The sequence below is a fragment of the Haliotis cracherodii genome, unplaced genomic scaffold (genome assembly GCF_022045235.1).
Source record: "Haliotis cracherodii isolate W230 unplaced genomic scaffold, xgHalCrac1.p SCAF_15, whole genome shotgun sequence".
NCBI classification, from domain to species: domain Eukaryota; kingdom Metazoa; phylum Mollusca; class Gastropoda; order Lepetellida; family Haliotidae; genus Haliotis; species Haliotis cracherodii.
Window position 1 is genome coordinate 12,609,531 of NW_027266270.1, and position 14,395 is coordinate 12,623,925.

A 14,395-nucleotide genomic window follows, 5' to 3' on the forward strand; every position below is an offset into this window, starting at 1 on the left:
AATCAAGTGAGATGTGGTTGTTATTTTTCTAAATCGTACTTAAATAGTTATGTGTTGCCATGGTTTCAGAGAGGTCCCACAGTCCAAGCCTTGAAGAGGAGAAACAGACCAGTGAGCTTATAAAATCGTCCCTAGGTAGAGTTATCTCCCTTGTTCACCTTGCTTCTTTCAAGGAGGTATTCTCAGGTTCTTTGGAAGTGTGGAAGTAGAAAGTCAAGAAGATCTATCAACATTTAAATAAGTGATCTTTGGTTGGAAAATAGAAATACATTTTTGTGTTATGGTCCTGTTAATATCAAACTTTATGTAACTGAATATAGTTTGAATTCAGTTTATCACTATGTTTATTTCTCAGTTGAATTTAAATGTACGGACATCTTTGTTTGCTTTCAATGACTCCTTTTTTTGCTTTTAATGACATCTTTTGTTTGCCAGGTTCTACAGGAACAAGTGGTGGCAGAGTTAACTCCCCTGCACCTGCTACCACCACTGATGGTCAGTTCAAGGTTCCACAAGCTACTACAGGCAAGATATAATTTTCCTTGGTCTAAAAATTAATAGTCTTGGTTCTCAGGCATCTTAAAGTCTGCTGCATGTTTCGTTTTTTATTTCCATATTAAATTTTGTCCAAAAAGATCCTAATACCTGAAAACAATGTGTTCCCATACAGCAAGCAGTTACTTCCCTTTACATGCGCACTACTCTACAGCTTGTAACGTACTGTATTTGTAAAGTACTTGTACTGCGCATCTTGTGTTATGGTCCTGGCGGCAATAGGAGTTTGTATGCTTGTTAATGTAGGGACGCCCTTTCCCAGGTTGATGGTACACAACTGTTTATTTGGTTACATACTAGTTTAAACAAGCAAAAAAATGAAGAACCGCCACTTGCCCACACTATATTTTCAAAAGTTATTGTCTGAGAACCAATTCTTTTGGGTTTTTTTAAGCTTGGAGATATTCTCATATACCATGGAAGAGTAAATACTAATTATGCTCAAAACACCTGGAGCCTTGTACTGATTGCATGTTCAACTAATAAAATATGTTTGTTTGAAACAGGCTTGCAGAATATAACACAACAGCCCTCACCACAACAGCCAGCCTTGTCTCCTTTGAATCCCCAGAACTTAAACCAAGCTGTCACATCTCAGCCATCTCCTCAGCAACAGCAACAACAACAACAGCAGCAACAACAACAACAGCAGCAGCAACAACAACAACAGCAGCAGCAACAACAACAACAGCAGCAGCAGCAACAGCAGCAGCAACAGCAACAACAGTCCATACAGACCCCAGGGTCGGGCGGGCTCAACAATCCCCAGGTTCAGCAGACCAATCAGATGGGCATGGGGCCCCCCATGGGTCAGATCCGACAGGTCAACCAGCCCAACCAGCAGCCCAAGATGGCCATGTCGCCTGCAGGGCAGCAACCTCAGAACACCATGGTTACCATGGCAAACACTATGATCATGAACCAGCAGTCCAGTCAGCAGGTGCGCCCTGTGTTCCTCTCACAGCAGGGGCAGATAATCAATGTGCCCGGTACCCAGGCAATACAGGTATACACACGCGAGAGCAGTTACCGAATTTACTTGAAAATAGGAAAAACGAAATCCCCGATCCAAATTCTATCTGTTCATATGATCTTTTGGTGACAGTTATATGTCCTGATTTTCTTAACAAATGATGGTTCTTTTCACCCGAGGCCAGTTTCACAAAGCAGTCTTAGCACTGAGACTGTTGCAAGTTGTTGGAGTATAGGAACTACAATCGTCTCAGCACAAGGATCGCTTTGTAGAACAGGGCCCAGAGTTCTATGTACAGAGTTCGGGAAACATTTTGAAAAAATCTCTTTTCACATCACCTGATTGTGATGATGTTTTGTTGTCCTTTTTTAATCGTGATTTTACACATGGTGTAAGTTACGCGGTATAGAACTTGGCAGAAAATAGTCTTCCTGTAATAATGTGACAGTCAACATGGTTAGGAATTAGATATACCAACAGCAATTTTCACAGTGGAATGTGAGGCTGGTGTTTGGTGGTGAACTGGGGGTGTTTGGTAGTGAGGCGGGTGTTTGGTAGTGAGGTGGGTGTTTGGTAGTGAGGTGGGGGTGCTTGGTAGTGAGTTTTGGTGTTTGGTAGTGAGGTGGGTGTTTGGGTGTGAGTTTGGGTGTTTGGTAGTGAGGTGAGTGTTTGGTAGTGAGGTGGGTGCTTGGTAGTGAGGTGGGTGTTTGGTAGTGAGGTGGGGGTGCTTGGTAGTGAGGTTGGGTGTTTGGTAGTGAGGTGGATGTTTGGTAGTGAGGTGGGGGTGCTTGGTAGTGAGGTTGGGTGTTTGGTAGTGAGGTGGATGTTTGGTAGTGAGGTGGGGGTACTTGGTAGTGAGGTGGGGTGCTTGGTAGTGAGTTTTTTGGTGTTTGGTAGTGAGGCTGATGTTTGGTAGTGAGTTTTTTGGTGTTTGGTAGTGAGGCGGGTGTTTGGTAGTGAGGTGGGTGTTCGGTAGTGAGGTGGTGGTGCTTGGTAGTGAGGTGGGTGTTCGGTAGTGAGGTGGTGGTGTTTGGCAGTGAGGTGGGTTTTTGTTAGTGAGGTGGATGTTTTGTAGTGAGGTGGGTGTTTGTTAGTGAGGTGGGGGTGCTTGGTAGTGAGGTGGGCGTTTGGTAGTGAGCCGGGCGTTTGGTAGTGAGTCAGGTGTTTGTTAGTGAGGTGGGTGTTTGTTAGTGAGGTGGATGTTTGGTAGTGAGGTGGATGTTTGTTAGTGAGGTGGATGTTTGGTAGTGAAGTGGATGTTTGGTAGTGAAGTGGATGTTTGGTAGTGAGGTGGATGTTTGGTAGTGAGGTGGATGTTTGGTAGTGAGGTGGGTTTTTGTTAGTGAGGTGGATGTTTGGTAGTGAGGTGGATGTTTGGTAGTGAGGTTGGGGTGCTTGGTAGTGAGGTGGGTGTTTGGTAGTGAGCTGGGCGTTTGGTAGTGAGCTGGGCGTTTGGTAGTGAGTCAGGTGTTTGTTATTGAGGTGGGTGTTTGTTAGTGAGGTGGATGTTTGGTAGTGAGGTGGGTGCTTGTTAGTGCGGTGGGTGTTTGGTAGTGAGGTGGGTGTTTGGTAGTGCGGTGGGTGTTTGGTAGTGAAGTGGATGTTTGGTAGTGATGTGGGGGTGCTTGGTAGTGAGGTGGGTATTGGGTAGTGAGGTGGGGATGTTTGGTAGTGAGGTGGGTGTTGGGTAGTGAGGTGGGTGTTTGGTAGTGAGGTGGGTGTTGGGTAGTGAGTTTGGGTGTTGGGTAGTGAGTTTTGGTGTTTGGTAGTGAGGTGGGGGTGCTTGGTTGTGAGCTAGGCAGATAGGGATGAAAATCTAAAAGTCTATTTATGTTAGCTCTGTATTGAGTCTTTTCATCCAACACTTGAGAACTCTGTAGATAGACTCTGAACATACCTACATTATTCTCTTGTTAAGAATTTTCAGTAATTATGCTTCACCAACCTCAGATATTTGAAGGTGTAAATCTAACCTGAAACCTTGTCACATAGTCACGGAGGAAGTCCAGTATTTGCTATGCAGAGGGAGCCTAAGACACAACAAACACAAGGCCACGTTACCAACTTCGGTTCTCTCATGCTGTGTAGAGCTGCCTGGGTATAACCCTTGTTACCGTGGAAACAGACCTGTCTACCTGCCTAGTGTGTAGATGATTGTACTGTGCGTGTGGTTGTGGTGAAAGCACATTCAATGCATTCCATTGTACTCAGTGTTTTAAATCAACAGGTATTCAGAACACCAGGTCTTGCGTAATATTTGTAATAATTGTAATATGTTTACTGTTTAAGCATGTTAATACTGAGTATTTATTGGTAAAATATAAAACTGCCCATGGCCTATGTTATGTTTGTTTATAAAATACATACCTTTCGTAGTTAGAAGGTAAAATAACAGTGTTCTACTTCCATATTAAAATCGCACTCTATGATATAATTGAAATATTTTGAAAAAGAACATACCCAAATCACTCAGGCAAAACCAATATCAAAAGAAACAGGACACACTGTTCGTCTAATTTGGCTTGAGGTTTGATTAATTTTTGTAAGATGAAATTCCTTTTGTTTGATAATCTGAAAACTTCTAACAATATATGTTGTCCATGGCAGAAAAGCCAGTATTTTGATCATGTACCTTCGTGATGTTTGTGTTTCTGGTCGTATCAGCTCTGGTAAAAGCTTTGTTTTGTGCATTGAACTAGGAGGTTGACAGGTCTGACTGTTCTGTTCTGACATTGTGATGTGTTGTGTGTTCTTAGGTTGCGTATCTTGCATGTAGTTAAAAGTATTCTTCCTGTTCATCTACCTCTCCCCACTCTACTGATAATCGCATCACAATTTTCATATTTTTATTTCACAAATTAAAAACTCTGTTACAGTAGTGCATAATCTTAGTAAAAAGTTCCTACTGCCAAGAGGTTATATGTGTATGTTTTTTATACTAATTTATTTAAGTTTTCTTTTGTTTTATTTTCATGATGTGTGTCAACATGGTTATTTGAGATGAGAACAGAAAGATAACAGATTGACTTTAGACATGTTAGGCTTTAAAAAATATAATAATTGGTTCTCAGGCCATGACCTTTGAAATTATAGTGCAGGTGGTGGTTTTTGGTGGGTTTTTCTAGTATGTAACCTAACAGTGGTGTACAATCAACCTGTGTAAGGGCCTCCCTACATAAATGTATTCCTTGATGAGTAAAATACTGAAATACAGTATTGATACTACTGTTGAATATTTTGGGATTATTTTTTTTTTAAAATGGAAATTAAAATGAATCAAACTTTATGATGATGATGCAGTGGCTGAGAACCAAGATTATTATTTTTTGGCCTTAATGTAGTGGAAGTTTTTATCTGAATTGAGATAGGTGGAGTGGAGTGAGGTTGCGACGGAGCAGCCCAGTGATTTAAGTGTTGGCTCGTCATGCCGAAGACACATTATATTACATTCCGAAATATTCATCAAAATGCACTTGACTGACAGTATGAACTGATCCATACCAGCTTTATTAGTATTGGAGACAATGACAGTGTTACTGTATCAGGCGATTTAATGGATCAGTTGATCTGACTTGGTGACTGGTAGATTACATGTAACCGTAACCCGATGGCATAGATCGAGTCACTGGATTGTCTGGTCCAGATGCAATTATTTACAGGACGCCCTCATCTGAATGTTGTTGGGGTGGATGTTAGACAACGAAAAACAATGGCATTGTGTATTCATAGCTTTCGGCCATGGGAGCCATGCCAATTTACACTTGTCAGAGGGGTACTCAAAGTACGTGATCTAGACTACCAGTTGTCAGACTTTCATTTTTTGTGGAAGCCTCGGTGGCTGAGTGGGTTAGATCGCTGACTTTGTGTGTTGGCAATTAGGTGCCTCACTCTAGCAAGTGTGGGTTCGAATCCCGGACGGGACTCAACCCCAAAAAGTACGAGAATCTGTACTTTACTAAGAAAGTGTTATTCCAAATATAACATTTGTATGAAAAACAAATACTGATTGTGGTTCTTTTTAATGACGCTTATATGTCAACAAAGTCCGGCCAGCATCTAGGTACTTATTCACAGCTTTGATGTATCAGCCCCAGCCCCCTCCTCCTCCTCCTCTTGTAGTCACACTTGTGTTGTGGTTGTGACTTTGTTTCACCTCGTTAAGTGTTTTCCTCATCAATGTCAGGTGAATTGTGACTCTGGTGTTTTTGTTGTTTCAGCATTTATATATATCATTATTAATGAAAATAAATGTGTTAATTTAATTGATGTGTTCAAATGCTAAGTGTAATAATAATGAACGGGTAACCATGGTAACTTGTAATCTAATGCTATGTAATCCGAAGTATTTCATCTCTATTTGTCATTCTTAAAACTGAATGTAAAGATTTTTATTTCACCATTCAATTGGAATTCTTTCATTATACTTTTTTCTTGATTTAAACGAACAATTGTAAAAAAATATTGTCCATATATATGCATCCTTCCATGTTTTGACCTTTCATTTGTTTGTTTCAGACTGTGAAGCAAGAGACAAACCCCATGTTCATCAGTAAGTGAATTCCATTATTGGTCATAGGCTGGGGAAGACTGGAGGCAAAGTAAGCTGATGGCTGGCAAACAGCTGGGACAGCTGTTGAAGCCCCTTTGGGGATTTTGAGTTAAGCTAGGGGCGGTCGGGTAGCCTAGTGGTTAAAGCGTTCCCTAGTCACGCCGAAGACCCGGGTTTCGATTCCTGACATGGGTACAATGTGTGAAGCCCATTTCTTGTGTCCCCCTCTGTGATATTGCTGGAACATTGCTAAAAAGCGGCGTAAAACCATACTCACTCACTCGAGTTAAACTAGGTCCGCAACAATTTATGCTTATGGAAGGAGGCGACTTCATGGTCAGGCTTGGCGACTTGATTATTGTGTGCCATTGTACCTGGATGACACAGGCATTGCTCATAGTATCAATCACTGGTTTGGATGGTCCAGACTCAATTATTTACAGGCTGACGTCACATCTCTGGAATATTGCTCAGTTGAGTTTTTAATGACAAGCAAACAAATAGTTTTGAAAAATTGTAGCCCATGTAGGCATTTGAAAATAACTTACAATTTTTTGATCAGGCTAGGAACATTTCAGAATCTAGTGGGTTAGCAGGCACACTGATTACTTGTGTTGTATGTGTCAATCCAGCTCTGGTCATGCAATGTATTATGTTCCTTTTCTGTTGGGATAAATACCTAGTTTGAAGATTCTGAATTTTTTTATTTTTGCCGTTTCCATGGAATCACGGTGAAACATAAATTTTGGGTAGAGTTTTTGTACGATCCATGTTTACAATATTATGTATCCTAGCTTCAGCAAACTTGCTACGTTAACCACTATGATTGTTTTTTATCTTTTACAAGATTCCTAAAGTTTTCTCTTTTGCTGTTTTCATTGAAACATGATGGAATTTAGAAATTTTGATGACTGGTTTTGTATAGCTAATTTTCCAAAATTGTTTCCACTCATGTAGATCATCATAAGTATCTGTGCTTTGTGTAAGTTTGAATTTATGAATTCTTTACCATACCTGTTAAGGCTAGATGGAAATTATTAATTTATTGATTTTCTTATGTGATATTGTTCCATTTTTTATGTGTTTTTATAGCAACAATTTTTGGTCCATTTGATAATTCTTCTTATGTAACTCCTCGATCAAATTTTTATTCAAAGGTGTTCATGGTGATCTACTTCCTCGTAGTGAACACTGGTAACATGGGAGTTTGGTGGTGGGGGGGAGTCAATTGTCACTGGAACTCAATCTTAGTTTTTAAAACATTGAAGTTAAAATCAGTTAGAAATATGTAATATTTCATTAATTAACAAACTATTTACTATTTGTTGTTGACCAGCAGGGATAACGGGGGTATGTGAGCTTTGCTCACTTCTTTCTTGTTTGGATTGTTCTCTAGCCAATATATAAGCAAATATCGCCGTGGGCGCTTGTTGCGTCAAATACGGTACTGTAAAATTGCCGTCCAATCAGCATACAATCATGACTGACTGAGATCTTATGTTTACTTAATGGTAAGAGAGATAGAGATTGTGACGTGTCTTCTGAAATGAATTAAGGGTGTGTAAAATCTTGGGTCTCATTGAACAATAACTCCTGGATAATTGGTAATTGGAAATTTTTATGCACAATGTTTAATGAGTGTACCATTTCATTTGAATTCTAGACCGACAGAGTCAAGCTCAGCAGCAGCAACAACAGCAACCACAACAGCAACAGCAGCAGCAGCAGCAACAACAGACAACAGACAGAATGATGCCTAATCAGAGATCTGGTGTTACCATGGTGAGTACCCAGAATCCCATGACAGCACAGGGACTGATGACATCACAGCCCCAGGTCATGATGACCCAGTCAGGCATGGCGACCTCACAGCCAGGGATGATCTCCTCTCAGCAGAACATCATGACCTCACAACAGAACATGCAACAGAACCAGCAGCCCATCAAGATCCGGGTCAATCTGCCCAACCAGACCACCATGACAACCATGTCCAACCAGCCGGTGTCCATGCAGACGGACGTCTCCCAGGGTCTCGTGTCACAGCCAGCGATGTCCATGCCGTCGCAGCAGGGGATGGGCCAGTCCTTCATGCAGGCCGGGGGTCAGCAGGGGGGTCAGCAGATCGTCATGCAGGGGGCGGGGTCAGCTCCAGCCATGGGGGGTCAGGTGTTCCCAGGGGCTGCCGATGGTGGAGTGGCTGATCCAACAAAGGCTGCCGTTCAGAACAACAAGAAGATCATTTGGAAAGGTAGAGTTGCTTGTTGGATGGTTTTGAGAGACTGGATAAATTTCACATTTGAAAACATGCTTGTATGACTAAATATTTCTTTTGGCAGTAACTACGGATTATGATTAGTGTAATGATGAATATGTTTTGTTGCCAAATGGTTGGTTGGTTGGTTTGACGCCGCACTCAGCAATATTCCAGCTATATGACGGCAGTCAGTAAATAGTCCAGTCTGGACCAGACAATCCTGTGATTGGCATCATGAGCATCGATCCACGCAATTGGGATACAATGACATGCATCAACCAAGTCAGCGAGCACGACAATCATAGTTGCTTTTTTCGGCAAGCATGGGTTGCTGAAGACCTATTCAATCCCGGATCTTCACAGGTCGGTTGCCAAATGACAATTTAACTGCCTAAGGTAACCTGAAAGGATGGGTGATATCTATTCTGGATACACTTAGAGGTCTGCAGGGGCTAGACTGATGCATATCAGTGAACCTGTGAAGATCATGGTTAGAATTGGTCTTCAGCTGGTAGGATGAGATTAGGAAGCTTGGGTAGTATACTCCCCAGGGAGTTGAGAATGATGATTGAGTGCACACTGATCCAGTGACCGGGGTATTAATATCTCTTTGAGCATGCCATTGTGTCATGTGGAAATACGCACAATATAAATGGCCTTTTATTATTATTATTCATTCAGCAACCCATGCTTGGTAAATACTGATGGAATCGAATGGCCAGACTTGCTAACTTGGTTGATGCATGTCACTGAATACCAATCGCATAGATCGATGCTCAAGATGTCAATCTGTTCTGGCCCAGACTCCATTATTTACAGACGGCTGTCATATGGGGATATTGCTGGATGCGGTGTTAAACAACAAACAAGACGAGGCATATCGACCCGTGAAGATTCCGGGGTAGAATAGGTCTTCAGCAACCCATGCTTGCCGTAAAAGGTGACTATGCTTGTCGTAAAAGGCGACAAACGGGATTTGTTGGTCAGGCTCGCTGACTTGGTTGATGCATGTCATTGATCCCGATTGCGTGGATCGATGCTCATGATACTAATCACTGGATTGTCTGGTCCAGACTCGATTATTTACAGACCGCTGTCATATAGCTGGAATATTGCTGAGTGCGGCGTTAAACAACAAACCAACCAACCAACCAACAAGGCATATCAGTGGTTGTTGTGGTGTAGGATTGACTCATTACTAGCCAGAGGTTGATGTGCTGTGTGACATCCGTCAGTTGACTGTTGACTTGTTCTGGTTGCCCGGCTACAGCTCTGTTCTGTGTCAGGTTCCTTGGAGTACCAGGAGAAGCCCAAACCCCAGGGTCCCCCCAATGCTGTGCAGCAGAAGAACACGAAGACGCTCAACTGTTGTGTCTCCATCCTCAACACGGAGCCTGACCTGTAAGCACCATTACCTGATGGGAGGGTGGGGTTATTAATTAGGTCACAGTTGGGTCACAGTTGGGTCACAGTTGGGTGGGGTTTGATATGGCGATCAGCATGTCTGTCCGTCCATTCCGGAGCAGAACTCCTAACCATTGAATATTTCTTGTTGAAACTTGCTATACAGATCAGTCTAGTGGTGAACTGGTGCTTTTTGATGATTTGGGATATTTGATAATACTGAAGAGCATTATTGTTTTCTTCACTGACCAGAAGTTATCCAATGGCAATGATAAACCCCAAGTGGGGCAAAAGTAGCCAAGCTCCATTTCTGAATTGCGCCAGAAGAGGGGGGTGTCTCGTGTATATTTAGTGCATTTTTGTGCTGCAGTTGTAACCTTGAGAATATAAAAATCCATACCTGTTATTGTGCATCCTCTTCAGCAATGCGAGGAACTGGCCTGAGAAGCTGGTGATGCAGCTCCTGCCCCAGCCCATGCTCCATGAGCTGCAGAGTCTGTTCCGCAACTCCAGACAAGTGTCCTTCCACTTCTCCCCCAACGACCTGGACGCCCTTCGCAACCTCTACCGCATCATGGGAACAGGATTTGTATGTTGGATAGTCTGGCTTCTTTATGACTTTAGTTGATTAGTGTCTGCCCTTCCCGTCCTTCTGCCCCTCCCGTCCCTCTGCCCCTCCCGTCCCTCTGCCCCCTCCACCCCCTCGACCCCCTCCCCAAAATATTAAATGGCCAGACTTGTAAGGAATATGTTATCAGGAAAACCTCCAGTACCCCATGCTTGTGAGCGATGGCTAATCATGCTAATGAACATATGTGAATTACAGTAAACTATGTTTATAACAAACGTGCATGTAACAGACTGACAGCTACAACAAACTTATTTTTTGGTGCCGAACATTTGTGTATAAATGCTGTACATATGCTTATAATGAACAATGGTTATGACTTACTAAAATTAGTGGTCCCTTTATCCGGGGTAGAATAGGTCTTCGGCAACCCATGCTTACCGTAAAAGGTGACTATGCTTGTCGTAAAAGGCAACTAATGGGATCGGGTGGTCAGGATCACTGGCTTGGTTGAAGCATGTCATCGATCCCCAAGTGCGTGGGTATATCAATCACTGGATTGTCTGGTCCAGACTGGATTATTTACAGACCGCCGTCATATAGCTGGAATATTGCTGAGTGCGGCGTAAAACAACAAACAAACAAACAAATAGTGGTCCCTTTGAGTTCGTCACGATCGTAGTTTACTGTAGTTTACGATGTGTAACTTGGATGATTGATGTCATGCTGCCCTGATGTCATTCTGCCCTGATGTCATGCATTGTTTCACATGCTTTCGACGACTGGTTTGCCTGGCATGGCCTGGCCTGGCCTCGCCTTGATTGCTTACCTCACTGAAAGGCTGCTGTGATATGGCTTGATATTGCTGACTGGCATAAAACAACATTAACTCCCTGGTTTCCCCGTGAGTGTGTTGGGTTATGATTGGCCCCCTGCAACCCATGCTGGTCGTAAGAGGCGACACACTAGATCAGGTGGTCAGACTCAGTGACTTGGTTGAAACTCATCGCACCCCAACTGCATGTATTGTTATTCACAATATGTGGCCCAGAATCGTTTGTTTACAGACCGCCGTCATATAGCTGGAATAGTGTGGCGTTAATGAAACAAGAACACAAACAAACAAAGCCCCTCGCTTGTTGACCAGCCCTGTCCAGTACTGTCGGTTGTTGTGTTCCAGGCTGGCTGTGTCCACTTCTCCCAGACCGCCCAGTGTGATATCCGAGTGCTGCTCCTGCTCTACAGCAGCAAGAAGAAGGCCTTCGTCGGACTCATCCCCAATGACCAAGTCGCCTTTGTCCAGGGCATCAGGAACGTGCTTAATAAAGTCCGAAACAAGGTGTGTGATCACAGAAGTAGGAGCAATCCTTATGTCTTTAACCACGGCCACTTGAGGACTCCGGGATAGAATAGCTTCCCAGCAACTTAATCTGGTCGTAAGAGGCATTGACACAAGTTTCTTACATAATCTGAGAGTTAAATCTTTCGTAACTACATTAAAGTGTGAAAGTTAAATACTGTTGGTGGCAGGCTTGCTTTGAACTATGTGCAAGTGGGCCCTAGATGTTGGTCAAGGAGTTTATCATCACCTATGACCGAAGTAGAACTGTCTTACACAACACCTAACATGACTGGCAAGGATATTTCTCACTGACTGTTCTAACATATTGAATGAAAAATGCTTTTGAATCGAGGGATGGTGGGGTAGCCTAGTTGTTAAAGTGTTATCTTATCATGCACAAGGTCTGGGTTCTGGGTTCTGGGTATATTGTGTAAAGCACCTTTCTGGTGCTCCCCATGCTGAAAACATGTAAAAACTTACTCATTCTTGTGTCACATGATCCTCACTCACTCACTCACTCACTCACTCACTCACTCACTCACTCACTCACTCACTCGGTTTTTAGACCATAATTGTGTTTGTTTTTTTAATATGTTGCTTCTCTCATTATACTGTAACATACCATTATCATGTAAACAATTTCATATAAAGAGGGTCTGATGTAGAATAGGTCTTCAGCAACCCATGCTTGCTGTAAAATGCGACTATGCTTGTTGTAAGAGGTGACAAATGATATCAGATGGTCAGGCTCACTGACTTGGTTGATGCATGTCATTGAATCCAATAACGTGGCTTGATGCTCATGATGTCAATCACTGAATTGTCTGGTTCAGATTCGATTACTAGTATTTACAGACCGCTGTCGTATATCTGGAATATTGCTGAGTGCAGCTTTAAACAACAAACAAAACAAACAAATGATAGAAAGATTATTCAAGGATTTAAATGATCTGTGATGTTTTGATTCATATTACCATGACCACCCAGGAATAACATGTCTCGTAAAATCTTTGTCTTGCAGGATTTCTATTTTGTAAGAATGATTACTTTGGGATATATGAGAGAAATATTTATGATGATGCTGAGTGCATGTCCATGTTGGTTGTTACATATACATATATGCATGTGGTAGACATATACAGTGTATTATATACAGCCATTCCATTGGGTAAACACCCTGCACCCAATCACCACCACAGCTTTGTTTGGAGGACCGGTAAATGAGGCTATAAATAGCCATCCAGTCAACTTACACTGTTCGTTCATGGATACGGGTGGTCGGGTAGTGGTTAAAGCGTTCGCTCGTCACGCTGAAGATCAGGGTTCGATTCCTGACATGGGTACAATGTGTGAAGCCAATTCTGGTGTCCCCTGCTGAGACTTTCGTGGAATATTGCTAAAAGCGGCGTAAAACCGTACTCACTCACTGGTTCATGGATAAGCCAAGCAAGAATCTCACCAATACTTGCCTTGTTGTGTGATAGATTTGTTTTGAGTGCAGTGTGAATTATATGATGCAAAAATAGTGAGTGAGTGAGTGAATTGGGTTTAACACCGCTTTTGACAGTAATCCAGTTATATCACGGCGTGTCAGCTTAGTGTGGGAGGAAAGCCTGAAGTGATGCTGGTCTCAGACGTTTACCACTTTGGTGAAACCCACGAGCATGGGTATGGTGCCGACAAACCTAGAAACATAATCGGAGCGAACTGGGATTCGAACCCACAATCATAGGTTTCTGGCAAGCCTGCAAAAAAATAGACATCAAATCTAATTACACTGTTATTAAAGCAGTACTTCCCTTGATGAGTGCCTCTCAAATACAATGTGGATTTTCTTGTAGTTAAAAGACTGCTTTCGCCAGTATTAATGTTCATTTTTTTGTATTAGGTTTCGTTTGAATATGTGGAATGCTTGCTTGTACATAGATGGATTTTGAGTACCCTGTGCGAACATTCATTCACAAAGGGCAGTTTAACTGGACGGGGGTAGTCAAACTCATTAGCGAAAAATATTCTGTGTTAAGTTGGATATGTCACTTCCAAAACAAAGCTGTGAAGCAGATGGGTCCAGGATATTTACATAATAGACTGGAGATGTGATATCCTGTATGGGAGACGGACCCTGTATCCTGTACAGACAAGGTGGAGGAGATCCTATCTGTCCCAGGGAGACCTCACTCACTCACTCACTCACTCACTCACCTCGTGAATCAGAATGTTTTGTTGTTTTGAGGGGAAAACATTGATGCAGAAATGATGAAACTTGAATTTAACATCTGGCAGCTTTGTAGTTCAAATTTTTGAAAATGTAAATCATTTAAAATTGTGTTCACAAAACTTGGGAGGAAGCAATGCCTCTAGTCGTCACATTAATTCCACTGATCCTTATTAATTATGATTGGTTTGTCAGCATGATACCGGTAGTGAAAACATAATCTTGACGTTAATGGGTGATTTTGCAAATCCCACATGTGAACATGTCAAATGGACTTTATATTTATGAAAAATGGGGTACTTGTTTCACATGGAAATTGAAGTTTTATCTAATAACCCAGATGCAATATTTTTAAAATATTGTTAAGGGCCCCCCAAAATTCAAACTTGAATATCCTGTGTAGTATGTTTCCATTCTACTTTGATAAATCCCCTGGATTAAATTTCTACGATTGCTTTGAGTCTGAATGGAATGATGCTAAAAATAGCTGTCCAATCCAATTATTCATCCGCGAGAGAAATTCGGTGCTTGTATT

General features: G+C 42.2%; 1 protein-coding gene across 1 annotated transcript in view; it reads left to right on the top strand.

Moving 5' to 3' along the window:
• Nucleotides 1-14,395, top strand: part of LOC139461524 (mediator of RNA polymerase II transcription subunit 25-like) — a 48,179-nt gene that overhangs the window by 13,293 nt on the left and 20,491 nt on the right. Inside the window, exons 8-15 of the mRNA XM_071243006.1 lie at nt 70-135; nt 436-525; nt 1,062-1,561; nt 6,044-6,077; nt 7,741-8,325; nt 9,618-9,732; nt 10,159-10,324; nt 11,484-11,675. Coding sequence (XP_071099107.1) covers nt 70-135; nt 436-525; nt 1,062-1,561; nt 6,044-6,077; nt 7,741-8,325; nt 9,618-9,732; nt 10,159-10,324; nt 11,484-11,675 — 1,748 coding nt within the window. The remainder of the gene's footprint in view (nt 1-69; nt 136-435; nt 526-1,061; nt 1,562-6,043; nt 6,078-7,740; nt 8,326-9,617; nt 9,733-10,158; nt 10,325-11,483; nt 11,676-14,395) is intronic.